General features: G+C 40.8%; 1 protein-coding gene across 1 annotated transcript in view; it reads right to left on the bottom strand.

Moving 5' to 3' along the window:
• LOC139378654 (cadherin-like and PC-esterase domain-containing protein 1) overlaps positions 1–17,640 on the bottom strand; it is a 70,265-nt gene that overhangs the window by 32,165 nt on the left and 20,460 nt on the right. Inside the window, exons 5-12 of the mRNA XM_071121026.1 lie at positions 17,162–17,246; positions 16,864–17,020; positions 8,822–8,952; positions 8,649–8,724; positions 6,571–6,735; positions 6,314–6,418; positions 4,384–4,538; positions 3,210–3,280 (exon numbers count right to left, since the gene is read on the bottom strand). Of these exons, the coding sequence (XP_070977127.1) occupies positions 3,210–3,280; positions 4,384–4,538; positions 6,314–6,418; positions 6,571–6,735; positions 8,649–8,724; positions 8,822–8,952; positions 16,864–17,020; positions 17,162–17,246 (945 nt within the window). The remainder of the gene's footprint in view (positions 1–3,209; positions 3,281–4,383; positions 4,539–6,313; positions 6,419–6,570; positions 6,736–8,648; positions 8,725–8,821; positions 8,953–16,863; positions 17,021–17,161; positions 17,247–17,640) is intronic.

Genomic DNA, 17,640 nt, shown 5'->3' with positions numbered 1-17,640 from the left:
CACTGCAACAGAAGCCAACTCCTCTGCTCTTTCGTCCGCGTGAGGCTACAATACATCGAGTTTCCCAGGGAAGCTGTGAACCCAGCTGTAGCCTATTGCATGATTGTGTTTATGAGTCAGTTATTAAAGAATGTGAAACAATGTTGTGTATGTTAACTATTGCATGATTGTGTTCATGAGGTGTATGTTTACTGCTTTTCATTAAATCGTGCATGGCTAAAATATTGCTGTGGCCTAAAATAAATGTTGTTCATATGGGCAGAATATTGTAGCCTAGGTCTACATAAATTCGTTAATATGGGTATATAAAGTGCTACAGCATTTGTTTGTCTGAAAGGGTACACTATGGCTTTTTAAATGCCGCCACGAAACCTTCTCTGAACGGGTATTTAACCTGTCCGTAAAGGAATGCCGCTTCTGAAGCGGGGCTAAAGTCCATCACTAGGGCAACCAAAACTGTCAATCAAATGATCTCGAGCTACCTGTGAGCAGCCTGCCTGTCTGCTGCCTGCGCGCAGACCACTCACTCCTAAAAAGTACTAAAAACACATCTACCATACCATAAAAACAACAAGAAACAGCACATCAATCAGCAACGTTTATCGTTGTCAGGGAAACAATACCGAACATTCTATGCCTGAGCAGAATTTGACTGTCTGAAAAGGTAGAGATGCTTTTTTTTTTATTGTCTGAAAGGTTATCAATTGTTGTGATCGACCGGTTACTGTAAAGGCGTCATATGTATGAAAATCGTTCGTTTAACTTGGAGTTAACACCGTCATGCGACCTCGGCATTCGAAAGCATCATATTCCGTGCACTTCCAGAATGATTTATTTGCGGTCTGTCGTTCCAGTCTGTTGGTGTAGCTTTCATGCGCCTGGATATTTTTCCACACATAGAGAATACATTCGGGTTCCATTGCTTGTTCTGCTCCTCTGAGAATAATGAATAATGAGGGTAGCAGTGCAAGATAATTTAAAGCAAAATATTTGGATTATTTGCATAAGAAAGACTTGGACTATCATAGCCATCCATCCAGTATTTTTTTTATTGAAATGTCGGCCTTTTACGAGGTACATTTTTTCTGTATTAAATTTTAATTATTATTTTTTATAACTGATCAAAATTAGGTATGCTATAACCTACAACATTCTGCTCATATGAACACATTTATTTTAGGCCATTTATTTTAGGCCATAGAAAAGCTATGCATTATGTAATGGCAAGGACCAAACATAAACATTGTTTCACATTCTTTAATAAAAGACTCAAACAGAAATAGGCTATATAGCAGGCTCCACAGTTTCCCTGACAAATAGGCTTATAAGGAAACTAGACGAATATCGACAATGTTGAGTGAGCTAGAGGGTCTGTGCTCGGTGTTGTACCTTCCACAAACAGTTTTGCCCTACAAAAAGACACGTAAGCTTCCCAGTGTGGAGCTCTGGTGAATTCAGAGCGTCACACTTCAAACCATTGAGATACAGTGCCTTGCGAAAGTATTCGGCCCCCTTGAACTTTGCAACCTTTTGCCACATTTCAGGCTTCAAACATAAAGATATAAAACTGTATTTTTTTGTGAAGAATCAACAACAAGTGGGACACAATCATGAAGTGGAACGACATTTATTAGATATTTCAAACTTTTTTAACAAATCAAAAACTGAAAAATTGGGCGTGCAAAATTATTCAGCCCCCTTAAGTTAATACTTTGTAGCGCCACCTTTTGCTGCGATTACAGCTGTAAGTCGCTTGGGGTATGTCTCTATCAGTTTTGCACATCGAGAGACTGAAATTTTTTCCCATTCCTCATTGCAAAACAGCTCGAGCTCAGTGAGGTTGGATGGAGAGCATTTGTGAACAGCAGTTTTCAGTTCTTTCCACAGATTCTCGATTGGATTCAGGTCTGGACGTTGACTTGGCCATTCTAACACCTGGATATGTTTATTTTTGAACCATTCCATTGTAGATTTTGCTTTATGTTTTGGATCATTGTCTTGTTGGAAGACAAATCTCCGTCCCAGTCTCAGGTCTTTTGCAGACTCCATCAGGTCTTCTTCCAGAATGGTCCTGTATTTGGCTCCATCCATCTTCCCATCAATTTTAACCATCTTCCCTGTCCCTGCTGAAGAAAAGCAGGCCCAAACCATGATGCTGCCATCACCATGTTTGACAGTGGGCATGGTGTGTTCAGGGTGATGAGCTGTGTTGCTTTTACGCCAAACATAACGTTTTGCATTGTTGCCAAAAAGTTCAATTTTGGTTTCATCTGACCAGAGCACCTTCTTCCACATGTTTGGTGTGTCTCCCAGATGGCTTGTGGCAAACTTTAAACGACACTTTTTATGGATATCTTTAAGAAATGGCTTTCTTCTTGCCACTCTTCCATAAAGGCCAGATTTGTGCAATATACGACTGATTGTTGTCCTATGGACAGAGTCTCCCACCTCAGCTGTAGATCTCTGCAGTTCATCCAGAGTGATCATGGGCCTCTTGGCTGCATCTCTGATCAGTCTTCTCCTTGTTTGAGCTGAAAGTTTAGAGGGACGGCCAGGTCTTGGTAGATTTGCAGTGGTCTGATACTCCTTCCATTTCAATATTATCGCTTGCACAGTGCTCCTTGGGATGTTTAAAGCTTGGGAAATCTTTTTGTATCCAAATCCGGCTTTAAACTTCTTCACAACAGTATCTCGCACCTGCCTGGTGTGTTCCTTGTTCTTCATGATGCTCTCTGCGCTTTTGACGGACCTCTGAGACTATCACAGTACAGGTGCATTTATACGGAGACTTGATTACACACAGGTGGATTGTATTTATCATCATTAGTCATTTAGGTCAACATTGGATCATTCAGAGATCCTCACTGAACTTCTGGAGAGAGTTTGCTGCACTGAAAGTAAAGGGGCTGAATAATTTTGCACGCCCAATTTTTCAGTTTTTGATTTGTTAAAAAAGTTTGAAATATCCAATAAATGTCGTTCCACTTCATGATTGTGTCCCACTTGTTGTTGATTCTTCACAAAAAAATACAGTTTTATATCTTTATGTTTGAAGCCTGAAATGTGGCAAAAGGTCGCAAAGTTCAAGGGGGCCGAATACTTTCGCAAGGCACTGTATACAGCATTCAAATTCCAATGCATTTCTATGCATCCTGTTGGTGAGGTGCTCCAGAGCCAGCCAATTAGCCGACACCTGAGCAGCGCCTCACCTTTGTCTCCAGGGAGGTCCTGGGAGCCTGAGTGTTGGTCCCACCCGGTCTGTGTTTCTGCTTCATTGGTCCTATGAGAAACATGGAAGACTGTCATTATTTAGAAGGAAAAAAAATCCATTGGAACAGGGAACATCCACTCAGTCATTCTGAGGATTGTCCCTGCGATAAAAGAAAACCAAAGAGCGATGACAGACTTTAAGCCCTCTAATAAACTGACCTTTTTATAAGTCTCTCAATCACATTTACAGTCTCACACAAACCAACTGCATCAATTCATAAATATGGATATAGTAAAAACACACATATGGTGATCAAACACACACACTTTCCTGGCCAGCGTCAACATTCCAATTGGTTCCTAGCCTACAAGAGGTCCAGAGGTGTTTATCAGCACTTGTTATAACTCTCACCCAATCAAAGTAAACTATACTGGCTGTTCTCCAGATACTCTCTCCTTTTTCTCTAGCCTGATAAACTCTCCCTTTTCTTCTCCTCCACACCAGTTTCCTCCACTTCCCACATCCAGCACCCTGTTCCCCTTCCACTCCTCTTCCAAACTCTTCCATCACCAACCCTTCCTCTACCCCTTACCATCCCCATTCTGCCACTACCTCCCTCTCTTTCCTCCCATCATCCTCATCATTCCGCCTGCTTCCCTGCCCGTGAGTGTGCTACATGCTCCTAGCTCCGTGCTCAGCCCCAGAAGTCAGACCAGCCCAAGGGCAGAGGGAGGCTGTGTTCTGAGTGCCAGCAGCCCAGCTCCGTGCCATAGCCCTGGGAAGGATGGGAGGCCAGATGGGGCCCGCCAGTGGAGCCAGTACCCAGCCAAGAAGGGATTTAACCTAATTCTGTTCCAGTTTGAGTGGATTGGGCCTGAAGCTCCTCTCTCATGCTACAGCCAGACTAACGCACATGTGCCAGGGGCTTAATGAAGGGATGCTTAGGAGAGGTTGAGGAACGAAAACCATCCTTAAATTCAGCCAAGTTTATTCCCCCCAAGACCAGTCAGTTGTCTGTTTTTTTTGTTTGGTCTATCCTTTCCAAATATATGGAGAGTAAAACAACACCAAGGGGATTGAGCAAGGTAACAGAACCTCATGTGAACTGATTGACGTGTGTGTGTGTGTGTGTGTGTGTGTGTGTGTGTGTGTGTGTGTGTGTGTGTGCTCACCTGTAAGTCTGGTTCCTTTGCTCTGTATAATGAGAACAGACTCTGTCCAACAATGCTGAGAAATGCAGCCTACTCCCAGACTCCTCCGCTCTAGGGAACGATCGAAAGAGAAAGTCTTGGATAGGAGAGCGCTGCGGAGAAGCTGCGGGATAAAGCTGGATATAGACAAGTTTTCAATTACTGGAAATACAGACACTCTAAATAACATGATTACAATCTGGAATCACTGCAAGTGTTCTGTAACATTGATTACGTTATGCTTCAGAATTAATCTGGTTATACTCTATACAGTGCATTTGTAAGTATTCAGACCCCTTCCCCTTATCCACATTTTGTTACATTACAAGCTTATTCCAAAATGGATTAAATATTTTTTGTACCTCCTAAATCTATATAGAATACCCCATAATGACAAAGCGAAAACATGTTTTTAGAAATGTTTATTTATGTGTATTATGTCTTATACATAAAAAACAGAAATACCTTATTAACATAAGTATTCAAACCCTTTTCTATGAGACTCGAAATTGAGCTCAGGTGCATCCTGTTTCAATTGATCATCCTAGAGATGTTTCTACAACTTGATTGGAGTCCACCTGTGGTAAATTCTATTGATTGGACATGATTTGTAAAGGCACACACCTGTCTATGTAAGGTCCCACAGTTGACAGCGCATGTCAGAGCAAAAAAAGAAAACCATGAGGTCGAAGGAATTGTCCGTAGAGCTACGAGACAGGATTGTGTCGAGGCACAGATCTGGGGAAGGGTACCAAAAATGTGCAGCATTGAAGGTCCCCAAGAACACAGTGGTCTCTATCATTCTTAAATAGAAGAAGTTTGGAACCACCAAGACTCTTCCTAGAGCTGGCCACCCGGCCAAACTGAGCAATCAGGGGAGAAGGGACTTGGTCAGTGAGGTGACCAAGAACCCGATGGTCACTCTGACAGAACTCCAGAGTTCTTATGTGGAGATGGGACAACCTTCCAGAAGGGCAACCATCTCTGTAGCACTCCACCAATCAAGCCTTTATTGTAAAGTGGCCATACGGAAGCCACTCCTCAGTTAAACGCACATGACAGCCCACTTGGAGTTTGCCCAAAGGCACCTAGAGGATTCTCAGACCATGAGGAACAGGATTCTCTGATGTGATAAAACCAAGATTCAACTCTTTGGCCTGAATGTCAAGCGTTACATCTGGAGAAAACCAGGTATCGCTCATCACCTGGCCAATACAATCCCTACAATGAAGCATGGTGGTGGCAGCATCATGCTGTGGGGAAGTTTATCCGAGGCAGGGACTGCGAGACTAGTCAGGATCGAGGGAAAGATGAATGGATCAAAGTACAGAGAGAACCTTGATGAAAACCTGCTCCAGAGCGCTCAGGACCTCAGAATGGGGAGAAGGTTTACCTTCCAACAGAACAACGACCCTAAGCACACAGCCAAGACAACGCAGGAGCGGCTTCGGGACATGTTTCTGAATGTCCTTGAGTGGCCCAGCCAGAGTCCGGATTTGAACCCGATCGAACATCTCTGGAGAGACCTGAAAATAGCTGTGCAGTGACGCTCCCCATCCAACCTGACAGAGCTTGAGTGGATCTGCAGAGAAAAATGCGAGAAAATACCCAAATACAGGTGTGCCAAGCTTGTAGCATCATGCCCAATAAGACTCAAGGCTGTCATCGCTGCCAAAGGTGCTTCAACAAAGTACTGAGTAAGGGGCCTGAATACTTACGTAAATGTGCTATTTCAGTTTTTATTTTTAATACATTTGCAAAAATTTCTAAAAACCTGTTTTTGCATTGTCATTATGGTATATTGTGTGTAGATTGATTAGGTTGTAACGTAACAAAAATGTGGAAAAAGGCAAGGGGTCGGAATACTTTCCGAATGCACTTTAACAGAGAGTAATGTAGAATAGAGGTTTACCAGTTCAAATGGCCCTGGTGTCCTCAGCTGACGGAGGAACTGCAGGAGGAGATGAGTCTGGTGTTCTGGTAGACAGAGACCGTATGTCCCCCCACAGCCACCATACTACCAGAAACATACAAAAGAAATTGTGAAGGTCAGTGGAATTATGATACCCATACAAATTTCCCTCTGAAATTGTCATGTTAAAAAGAGTCCATCGTCATTGCCCTCATATATTGAGTGATTTATTAAGTTAAAACACAGTTGTTTAGTACCCTCTGTCCATCGTCTGTCTCGGTGTGTGAAGGGCTCTTCCGTCTGGCCTGTCCATTGTGTGCTGGGAGCAGGAAGAGAAGAGCATCTTCCAGGATGAACTCTTTTGTGATCTGTCCGTCAAACCCTGGGTCCCTCAGCCCATCAAAGTGCAGGTCAGTCTCAGCCTTTCAGACAGGGATTATGGGAAACTTTTAGCAATGGCTTTCATTAAGGGACTGTACTGAGAGTAAGCATGTTCTGCCACCTAGTGGATATATGAGTTATCTTAATACCTTTGGAAACGTATGAATGGGTCGCAAACACAATGCCCTGCTCCCTTCCCTCTACCCTGACTCACACTTAGAGGTCTGAACATATTGGAGACGTGTAAGCAATGAGGGGAATTCAAGGAAGGAATTGGTCACATTGAACCTTAAGAGACATGTTGGTTTCCCTAAAATGAGTACATGGAACAGGCTATACAGCCTACAGAAGGAAACATCATCATGTTTATTAGTGGCTCGGTTTATAGGAGTGGAACCAATGGATACCATGTTTGGAATCTGGAAAAAGGGGAAGGCATCTCTGGGTCAAACCAATTTTATAACTTTTTATAGCTGTTTTATAACTGTGACTAGTTGTATCACTCAGTAGTGTGCATAATGGGTATGTGCGTGTGTGAGTGCACATGTGTGTTTGTATGCAACCCACATGTATGCAGCACAACAGCTAAAATACTGACTCTCTCTTCTCTGCTCAACTCGGAAGTTACACTACATGACCAAACGTATGTGGACACCTGCTTGTCGAACGTCTCATTCCAAAATCATGGGCATTAATATCTAGTTGGTCCTCCCTTTGCTGCTATAACATCCTCCACTCTTCTGGGAAGGCTTTCCACTAGATGTGGTACATTGCTTCCATTCAGCTACAAGAGGTCTAGTGAGGTCGGGCACTGATGTTGGGCGATTAGGTCTGGCTAGCAGTCTGCGTTCCAATTCATACCAAAGGCGTTCGATGGGGTTGAGGTCAGGGCTCTGTGCAGGCCAGTCAAGTTCTTTCATACCGATCTCAACAAACCATTTCTGTATGTATATCGCTTTGTGCACATTGTCATGCTGAAACAGGAAAGGGCCTTCCCCAAACTGTTGCCAAGTTGGAATCCCAGAATCATCTAGAATGTCATTGTATATTGTAGTATTAAGATTTCACGTCACTGGAACTAAGGGGCCTAGCACGAACCATGAAAAACAGCCCCAGACCATTATTCCTCCTCCACCAAACTTTACAGTTGGCACTATGCATTGGGGCATGTAGCGTTCTCCTGCCATCCACCAAACTCAGATTAGTCTGTCGGACTGCCAGATGGTGAAGCATCATTCATCACTCCAGAGAACGCGTTTCCACTGCTCCAGAGTCCACTGGCGGCGCGCTTTACACCACCCAGCCGACGCTTGGCATTCCGCATGGTAAACTTAGGCTTGTGTGCGGGTGCTCGGCCAGGTAAAAATAATTAATGAAGCTCCCAACGAACAGTTATTGTGCTGACGTTGCTTCCAGTGGCAGTTTGGAACTCAGTTGTGATGCAAACGAGGGCAGACGTTTTTTTACGCGCTATGCGCTTCACCACTCGGCAGTCCCGTTCTGTGAAGTTGTGTGGCCTACCACTTCGCGGCTGAGCCATTTTTGCTCCTAGAAGTTTCCACTTCTACAATAACAGCACATACAGTGGACCAGGGCAGCTCTAGCAGGGCAGAAATGTGACAAACTGAATTGTTGGAAATGTGGCATCCTATGACGGTGCCATGTTGAAAGTCACTGAGCTCCTCAGGCCATTCAACTGCAAATGTTTGTCTATGGAGATAGCATGGCTGCGTGCTCAATTTTATACATCTGTCAGCAACGGATGTGGCTGAAATAGCTAAATCCACTCATTTGAAGGGGTGTCCACATACCTTTGGATATATAGTGCATGTTGACATCTTTGAATGTTGCAATCTCACAGTCTTATGGCACCACCTAGTGAGTACTCTAAAACAGCATCAGTAGAGACCGGCTACAGTAGTAATGTGCCGATCAAGTAATAACCCCCTCTTACCTTCACTATGATAGGCAGAAGGGAACCACTGAACTGAAGAGTGAATGTCATCAGCTGGAAACACAGGAGACACAACCTACAGGAGAAACAGTCACATAGAATAGTGACAAATCAGAACAATGTACAAAGATGAATAATTTAACAGTTGTGAGGTTGATCCGAGGGTGGCTAACCTGTGCCGAGAGCTAGGCTCCTCATTGGTCAATGCTGCCACCCTCAACACCTGACCTATGACCTCCTTCACATGGTCCAAGGCCTCATGGGATGCATCAGGACCCAGCTGCTGTAGAAGAAAGGGCTTGAGCTGAGAAGAGGAGAAAGCGAGAGTAAATTTTTTTTTAAAAGACAGAAAGACAGAGAAAATGGGAAAGAGAAAGAGGGGGGGAGGATAAAGAGAGAAAAGTTGTCAGTGTTAAAAAACAAAGTCTGAAGAAGTTCAAGTCTGTACCCAGCAGAGTTGGATAGAGTCCAATTTAATTATAACACCTCAGTATCAGTCAAATAAATAACTGATTCGCTCTCGTATGGAGAGATTCCATGTCATATTTAAAAGGAATTGATCACATGCTACGCACTGCTGCGGCAAAATAAACACTTGATACTCTGTTCCAACAGGTGGCAGTAATAGTCCACATTCGCTAATCCACAACCCCAGTTTTGATATGACAGATGAAAACTCCAACCACACTCTCAGTCCCATCAATATTACATCTAATAGATCTAATCTAGTTAGATTACATTTAATCTGACAGAGACAGATTTCATTTGAGATAATCCCAATAAGGTGCCAGTGAGTGACGGTTGGACAGGGTTAGGAATCAGGCATTACTGTACTCAAATCCGAAGCATGTGGCGTGTTTGGCTAGTCCACAGCAACACATGCATGCGCATCGGTGATTTTGCAACTTCGTGCACTTTGGCCCGGCAAGCTTTCAGAAATTAAAATGTATTGGAACACCATTTTAACAGTATTATAATTGTCTTTGATTTGTTTAGAAATAATATCTGATAATGGCTGCGATTGTATTATTCAGGAATTTATATATGTTCGTAATTTTTCTCAGACAGCCGTAAACAAATGTCATTTCCATCACATCATTAAACATCCATTTAGTTTGAAAATTAAATAACATATAAAAATAATTGTAACACATTCCTTATACATTTGTACATTAACTTGCATTGCATATTATTTTAAGTGCTTTTTAAGGTTTTCCTAAAATTAATAATTCAACACAATGCCTGAATGTATAAACTTGCCTTTGTGACAGCTGAAAATATTTATTTATCATAAAAAAATAGTGTAATTTCCAACCAACCTTTTTGTGAGATGATGATAACAACCATATGATTTCCCTATCTAAAACAAATCAATCAATGTAAATTATACACAATATATTAATTTACCTAAAAATATGGGTGTGGTGGAAATGATATCTACGTAAAAAGAACAACTTATGAAAATATTATGAAAATATTTTATTGCAAACACTTTGAACAACAACCATTGTAGAACCTTTAATTCATTTAAGAAAAAGTAAGATTCCTAAAGTGGGCAGAGCTCAAGGAAGTAGGCCAGTGTTTTTGAGAGATGAGCCCAGATTGCAGAGGGGTCATCCGCATAGAAGTGCTCAGTGAGCAAAGTGAAACGGTATCATTTGTGGTATGTCCAACACAGGTGTGGAGGGTCACCTGCATGTGAGAATCACCAAAGTGAACTGCCTGGATTTCACTGGTGTATTTACGCAGGTAGTTATCTCAGTGGTACAACTTTGGTTTTAGAAGTGGGAGGGAAATAATTATAATAATTTGTTTTATCCTGTCGGATGAACACTCCAAACAGCCTAACCGACCGCTCAGAGGTGTCTGCATGGTCCTAAAGCACACCGTTGCCTCATTTTGTATTACATTTAAATAAAACTGGAGGGGACAAAAATGCAATTTCAGAATGTGAGAGGGATATGCCCCCTCAGAGGTGTCTGCATGGTCCTAAAGCACACCGTTGCCTCATTTTGTATTACATTTAAATATACATTTAAATAAAACTGGAGGGGACAAAAATGCAATTTCAGAATGTGAGAGGGATCTGGAGGTTGGCGTGGGTTTTGCAGAGACATGTGTCCCTATCCCGGACTGTTGCCTCTAAACAAATCCAAATTCTCTGTTTGCAGCTTTGACCAGGCCATACTTTCTCAGGATGTTGCCTCTGAGCATTTTTGAGGCCACTTGTTTGTCCTTGGCACTGTGCATTTTTTTTAAATACTTTTGCTTTAACTCTGCAATGATGGCATTTTGAAACAATAAAATCCTTCTCAAGTTCTTCGGAGTTCCCTTCATTTTCTGTTTTATCTTTGTCTTTAGGGAATCTTTATCCATTTTCTTCATCAGTTGATCATACCTTTTTTAGTATATCTCAGTTTTCCGTTATGCTTTATCAGGTTTGACATTTGTTTTTGAGCGACCTCTTCCAACCTTTTTCCTTTCAGCAAGTATTAGACTTCTCATTCCTGTTGCACATGATGAGGAAGGGGTATCAGGGCGTGCATCAGGGCAGGTAAGTTAGGGGCAAATATGTTCTGGCTGTAAGTCATCTGGCGACTAAGGTGCCTGATAGGTATGTCTCCATTGCAACTGTTCTCTTTAAAGTCTGTCTTCTATTCCGTTGGTTGCATTTCAATTGCCATCTCTTCCATTGTAGGCTCAGAGATAGATATCACTTCTCCCTTCTCTTTTTTTCTTCCAGTATCTCTCCCTGTCTTTTTGCAGATGTTCCTGGTGTTGTATAGGATCATTTGATCATTTTTTTTATTTTGTTTCTATGTCTGTGACCTCTGTGCTGTTTTATGTGGCATCTTCTAAAAACAAAGATACTACTTAAGTTTTCCAATAGTGCACACCCTGGAGCATTTTCTAGACTAAAGCAATATAAAACATGATTAAATAAGCCTAAAGTAAAAAGTAATAACATAATGGATTTGTCATTTCCACCACTTCCTGTCATTTCCATCACAGGTAAGGTTGTGATGGAAATTACGCTTCTGCTGTTTTTGGAGAAAGATTTGACTGCTTAGCATGCTTTGGCCAGTATTATAACTAGCATATGGTTTACACTAAATACATCAAATATATTTGAAAATTTAAAATTCCACCACAAATTAAAGAAATTGTAGCCTGTTTGGAAATGACTGACAATAAAAAAAATATTCTCTACACAAGCAATATTTATCTAGATTTTTCACCAAAATTTGCAAATAAATTCATTAAAAATCATACAATGTGATTTTCTGGATTTTGAATATTACAGGCCTCTCTCATCTTTTTAAGTGGGAGAACTTGCACAATTGGTGGCTGACTAAATACTTTTTTGCCCCACTATATATATACAATTATATTTTGTTCAGTGTAGGTCTCTACTTGAATGCATATTCTACAGGCTACCTCTATCCTACATGTTACCTTTATGTTCAGTGGGAATGAATCACACGACTGCTATACAGTTGTTAGTGAATGTTGCACTAAAATGTCAATAACAATGTTACAATGAATATTGCACTGAAGTACAAGTTCAAATGTTACAATGAATTTACAATATTAATGTTTCAGTACATGTTGCACTAAAGTAACAATGTTGAAATACGTTGATGGTTGTTGTCTTTTTGTCTTTGCTCTCAGTATTCATATCGTGTTGTATAAGGGTTTTTGATGTGTAAAATAGTCACACTAGAATGTGACGGGACATTCTAGTGGCAATGCTGGGGACTGCTAGTGACAGAGTTTTAAAGGTGTTAATAACTGGGTGGGGATTTATAAGAACTTTGATAACTGCATATGAGAAATATGTTATTTCAGTATACGTAACATTATCCCACCGGTCACAATTGTGACTGACCATAAAACACACTTTTTCACCTACTTTTCCATTAACATTTCAAAAAATAATGATTGATTACCTCAAAGGGTTACTAATGACACTTGATTTGGATATTTTCATGTCTGGGAAAAATTCGGGATGAAATGGGTTAATGAGGAATTTGCCCTCAGTGGTGAAAAGGACACCACTACCAAAGGACAGGTATATTATGTGTAAATAACAATATAAAGGGCATACTCACAATAAATATTGAAATAGATTTTATTTAATTGACATAATGTGTAATTATTCATGTTTTCTCATAGAAAAACATAGTAGAAGCTCAAAAGCCTGGGTCAGGGACAAGGGCAAAACAGTGAAATTGAGGTATAAAATGCATCTGAAAAGTAGCTAAAATACTTGATAGAGAGGCGTTGAAAAATATATGGGGTGATTGTAGTGTGAATTTCACATATAAAGAATAAAAACAATATATTTTTTAAATAAAATCCCTCAAATTGACCCTGAGGACATAGAAGTTCCCATAGTTGTAGAATTACCCGCATACACGAACAAACACACACTGAACACTATTAATAGGGCCTTTTAAAGGGGACTGGAAGTCTCCGGAGACAACAACATCATAATGGCAGTAGGATCGGGATGTTCAGAGCTCCAGATATTTGGCATGGTTTTGGTCATCTGGTGACTCAGCTAGTGCGAGTTACAGAGACACGTAGGAGATGTCAACGAGAGGTTAACTAGTCAGAAGAGATATGAGATTGGATAAGAGTCGATAGTTGATTGGAATAACAGAGTGGAAAGTTGGGTTATTGGAAAGGAACACTACGGTTTACTGTGTTTCTGCCAGGGAGAGACCGTTTTGGCAATAGTTTTGTGTATGTGTGTGTGTGTTTGCACATCCTCCAATATTTTAGCATGCTTACGACTAAAGAAGCACAAAAACAACACTTGGCCTGAATGTAACTTTAAGAAATAACTGGAGAAAATAAATTGCAAAAACGTTATGTTCCCTTAAAGCTATATATCCAATCTAACCATTATACTGCATGTGCAGTCAGAGTGTATCCACTTGGCCTGTTTGCAGCACAGTGTGAATTTAAAGCCCTAAGTTCATTTACGAGCAATATGCTAGGAACGCACTTAGCCAGCTACCACACAACCCTCCACTACACAGCTGTAACAGCCTAATCAACATCACATGGAGAAAATACGCAGGGCAAACATTCTGGAGAAACAAGAGTTTTCTAAGAGGCATAGCTCAAGATCTGTACTGTTTACTGTAGGTCCAGCTATATCAAGAACTCAGGGCTACATTCAATAAAATAGGTTATATATATATATATATATACCCTATTTTATTGAATATAGCCCTACACAAACACTACCGTTCAAATGTTTGGGGTCACTTACAAAATGCCCTTGTTTTTTAAAGAAAAGCTAATTTTTTGATCATTAACATTAAATTGATCAGAAATACAGTGTAGACATTGTAAATTACCATTGTAGCAGGAAAAGGCAGATTTTTAATGGAATATATACATAGGTGTACATTAAATAGTACCTGCAAAACACCAGTCTCCGGAATGCTGGCCTTCTAGGTAGAGTTCCTCTAGGTAGAGTTCCTCTGTCTGTGTTCTTTTACCCATCTTAATCTTTTATTTTTATTGGCCAGTCTGACATATGGCTTTTTCTTTCCAACTCTGCCTAGAAGGCCAGCATCCTGGAGTCGCCTCTTCCCTGTTGACGTTGAGATCGGTGTTTTGCCAGTACTATTTAATGAAGCTGCCAGTTGAGGACTTGTGAGGTGTCTGTTTCTGAAACTAGACACTAATGTACTTGTCCTCTTGTGCACCGGGGCCTCCCACTCCTCTTTCTATTCTGGTTAGAGCCAGTTTGCGCTGTTCTGTGAAGGGAGTAGCACACAGTGTTGTACGAGATCTACAGTTTCTCGCATGGAATAGCCTTAATTTCTCAGAACAAGAATAGACTGACACATTTCAGAAGAAGGTCTTTGTTTCTGGCCATTTTGAGCCTGTAATTGAACCCACAAATGCTGATGCTCCAGATACTCAATTAGTCTAAAGAAGCCAGTTGTATTGCTTCTTTAATCAGGACAGCAGCTTTCAGCTGTGCTAACAGAATTGCAAAAGGGTTTTCTAATGATCAATTAGCTTTTTAAAATGGTAAACTTGGACTAGCTAACACAACGTGCCATTGGAACACAGGAGTGATGGTTGCTGATAAATGTAGGTATTCCATTTTTTTTTAAATCAGCCGTTTCCAGCTACAATAGTCATTTACAAAATAAACAATGTCTACACTATATTTGTGATCAATTTGATGTTATTTTAATGAACAAAAAATGTGCTTTTCTTTCAAAAACAAGGAGATTTCTAAGTGACCCCAAACTTTTGAATGGTAGTATATATATATATATATATATTGCCAGTAAAAAGTTTGGACACACCTACTCATTCAAAGGTTTTTCTTTATTTTTACTATTTTCTACATTGTAAAATAATAGTGAAGACATCAAAACTATGAAATAACACATATGGAATCATGTAGTAACCAAAAAAGTGTTAAAACAAATCAAAATATATTTAATATTTTAGATTCTTCAAAAGTATCCACACTTTGCCTTGATGACTGCTTAGCACACTCTTGGCATTCTCTCAATCAGCTTCATGAGGAATGCTTTTCCAGCAGTCATGAAGGAGTTCCCACATATGCTGAGCACTTGCTGGCTGCTTTTCCTTTACTCTATATATATATATATATACACACACGTACACAGTTGAAGTCGGAAGTATAAATACACTTAGGTTGGAGTCATTAAAGTTCACATTTCAACCACTTCACAAATGTCTTGTTGGCAAACTATAGTTTGTGCAAACTATAGTTTGTGCATGACGAGTAATTTTTTCAACAATTGTTTACAGACAGATAATTTCACTAAATCACAATTCCAAGGGGTCAGAAGTTTACATACACGAAGTTGACTATGCCTTTAAACAGCTTGGAAAATTACGTCATGGTTTTAGAAGCTTCTGATAGGCTAATTGACATAATTTGAGTCAATTGGAGGTGTACCTGTGGATGTATTTCAAGGCCTACCTTCAAACTCAGTGCCTCTTTGCTTGACATCATGGGAAAATCAAAAGAAATCAGCCAAGACATTAGAAAGAAATTGTAGATCTCCACAAGTCTGGTTCATCCGTGGGAGCAATACCGCTCAGGAAGGAGACGCGTTCTGTCTCCTAGAGATGAAGTACTTTGGTGCGAAAAGTGCAAATCAATCCCAGAACAACAGTAAAGGACCTTGTGAAGATGCTGGAGGAAACAGGTACAAAAGTATCTATTTCCACAGTAAAACGAGTCCTATATCGACATAACCTGAAAGGCCGCTCAGCAAGGAAAAACGTCATAAAAAAGCCAGACTACGGTGTGCAACTGCACATGGGGAGAAATGTCCTCTGGTCTGATGAAACAAAAATAGAACTGTTTGGCCCTAATGACCATCGTTATGTTTGGAGGAAAAAGTGGGAGGCTTGCAAGACAAAGAACACCATCCCAAATGTGAAGCACGTGGGTGGCAGCATCATGTTGTGGGGGTGCTTTGCTGCAGGAGGGACTAGTGCACTTCACAAAATAGATGGCATCATGAGGTAGGAAAATGATGTGGATATATTGAAGCAACATCTCAAGACATCAGTCAGGAAGTTAAAGCTTGGTCGCAAATGGACAATGACCCCAAGCATACTTCCAAAGTTGTGGCAAAATGGCTTAAGGACAACAAAGTCAAGGTATTGGAGTGGCCATCACAAAGCCCTGAACTCAATCCTATAGAAAATTTGCGGTCAGAACTGAAAAAGCATGTGCGGGCAAGGAGGCCTAAAAACCTGACTCAGTTACACCAGAACTGTCAAGAAGAATGGGCCAAAATTCACCCAACTTATTGTGGGAAGCTTGTGGAAGGCTACCTGAAACATTTGGCCCAAGTTAAACAATTTAAAGGCAATGCTACCAAATACTAATTGAGTGTATGTAAACTTCTGACCCACTGGGATGTGATGAAAGAAATAAAAGCTGAAATAAATAATTATCTCTATTATTATTCTGACATTTCACATTCTTAAAATAAAGTGGTGATCCTAACTGACCTAAGACAGGGAATTTTTACTGGGATTAAATGTCAGGAATTGTGAAAAACTGAGTTTAAATGTATTTGGCTAAGGTGTATGTAAACTTCCGACTTCAGCTGTATATCACATTGAATATAATGCATTTATAACCCCAGTTACCTGGTGAACAGATTAGATTGAATAGCGTTCTCAGTACCTGTGTGGTGTGGGTGTCCATGTCTTCGTTTGTCCTGACCAGGCCCGTGTGATGAAGGAAGGCTGTGAGCGGCGTTACCGAGGTGACCAGGACATAAACAGTCACCATGGCAAAGAGGCCAGGGCTCACCAAGTTAAGTGTGGTGATAGCTGGGTTCCTAAGGGAAGGGAAAACATCAACAACGATAACATTAGCTAAGAAAATCAAACCCATTTATTTCAACAATAGACCCCTGCACATAATTGAGCTGTCAGTTTCGACTAAGGTAAACGTGTTATTACTGGCAGAGTTGACTGACCAATCACCATGTGCCACATGACGAACATCTCCCAGCTTGGGGAGGGGCGATCCACAGGCAGATGGATTGATGCGTAATGCCAGGCCTGAAACAAAACACGGTTACAGAGGATCACACACACAAGTGATGAGAGACAGTAATCTGTAACTAGTGATGACAAAGACGGTTTAATTTATCATCTATCCTATACTGTCACAAGGGGTTGACATCAGGGCCATTATCCGAGGTGGAGTAGAGCAGTTCCTTTTAGCTGAGTTTGCATTCCTTGTGCTGGTTATGAGTTATGAAATAGCAGAGCAGCTGTGTGTGTGTCCTTGCCTAATAAGTGTCAAGCCCTGTACATGTTATGCTTTGCATATCAACAGCCCACTGGGCACAGATGTCAATTCAACGTCTAATCCACATTGGTTCAACGTAATTTCCTTGAAATGACGTGGAAACAACGTTGATTCAACCAGTGTGTGCCCAGTGGGAGGGAG

Source organism: Oncorhynchus clarkii, chromosome 21 (assembly GCF_045791955.1).
Source record: "Oncorhynchus clarkii lewisi isolate Uvic-CL-2024 chromosome 21, UVic_Ocla_1.0, whole genome shotgun sequence".
NCBI lineage: Eukaryota > Metazoa > Chordata > Actinopteri > Salmoniformes > Salmonidae > Oncorhynchus > Oncorhynchus clarkii.
The sequence above is the reverse complement of the archived record's forward strand: the minus strand, read 5'-3'. Positions and strand labels throughout refer to the sequence as shown.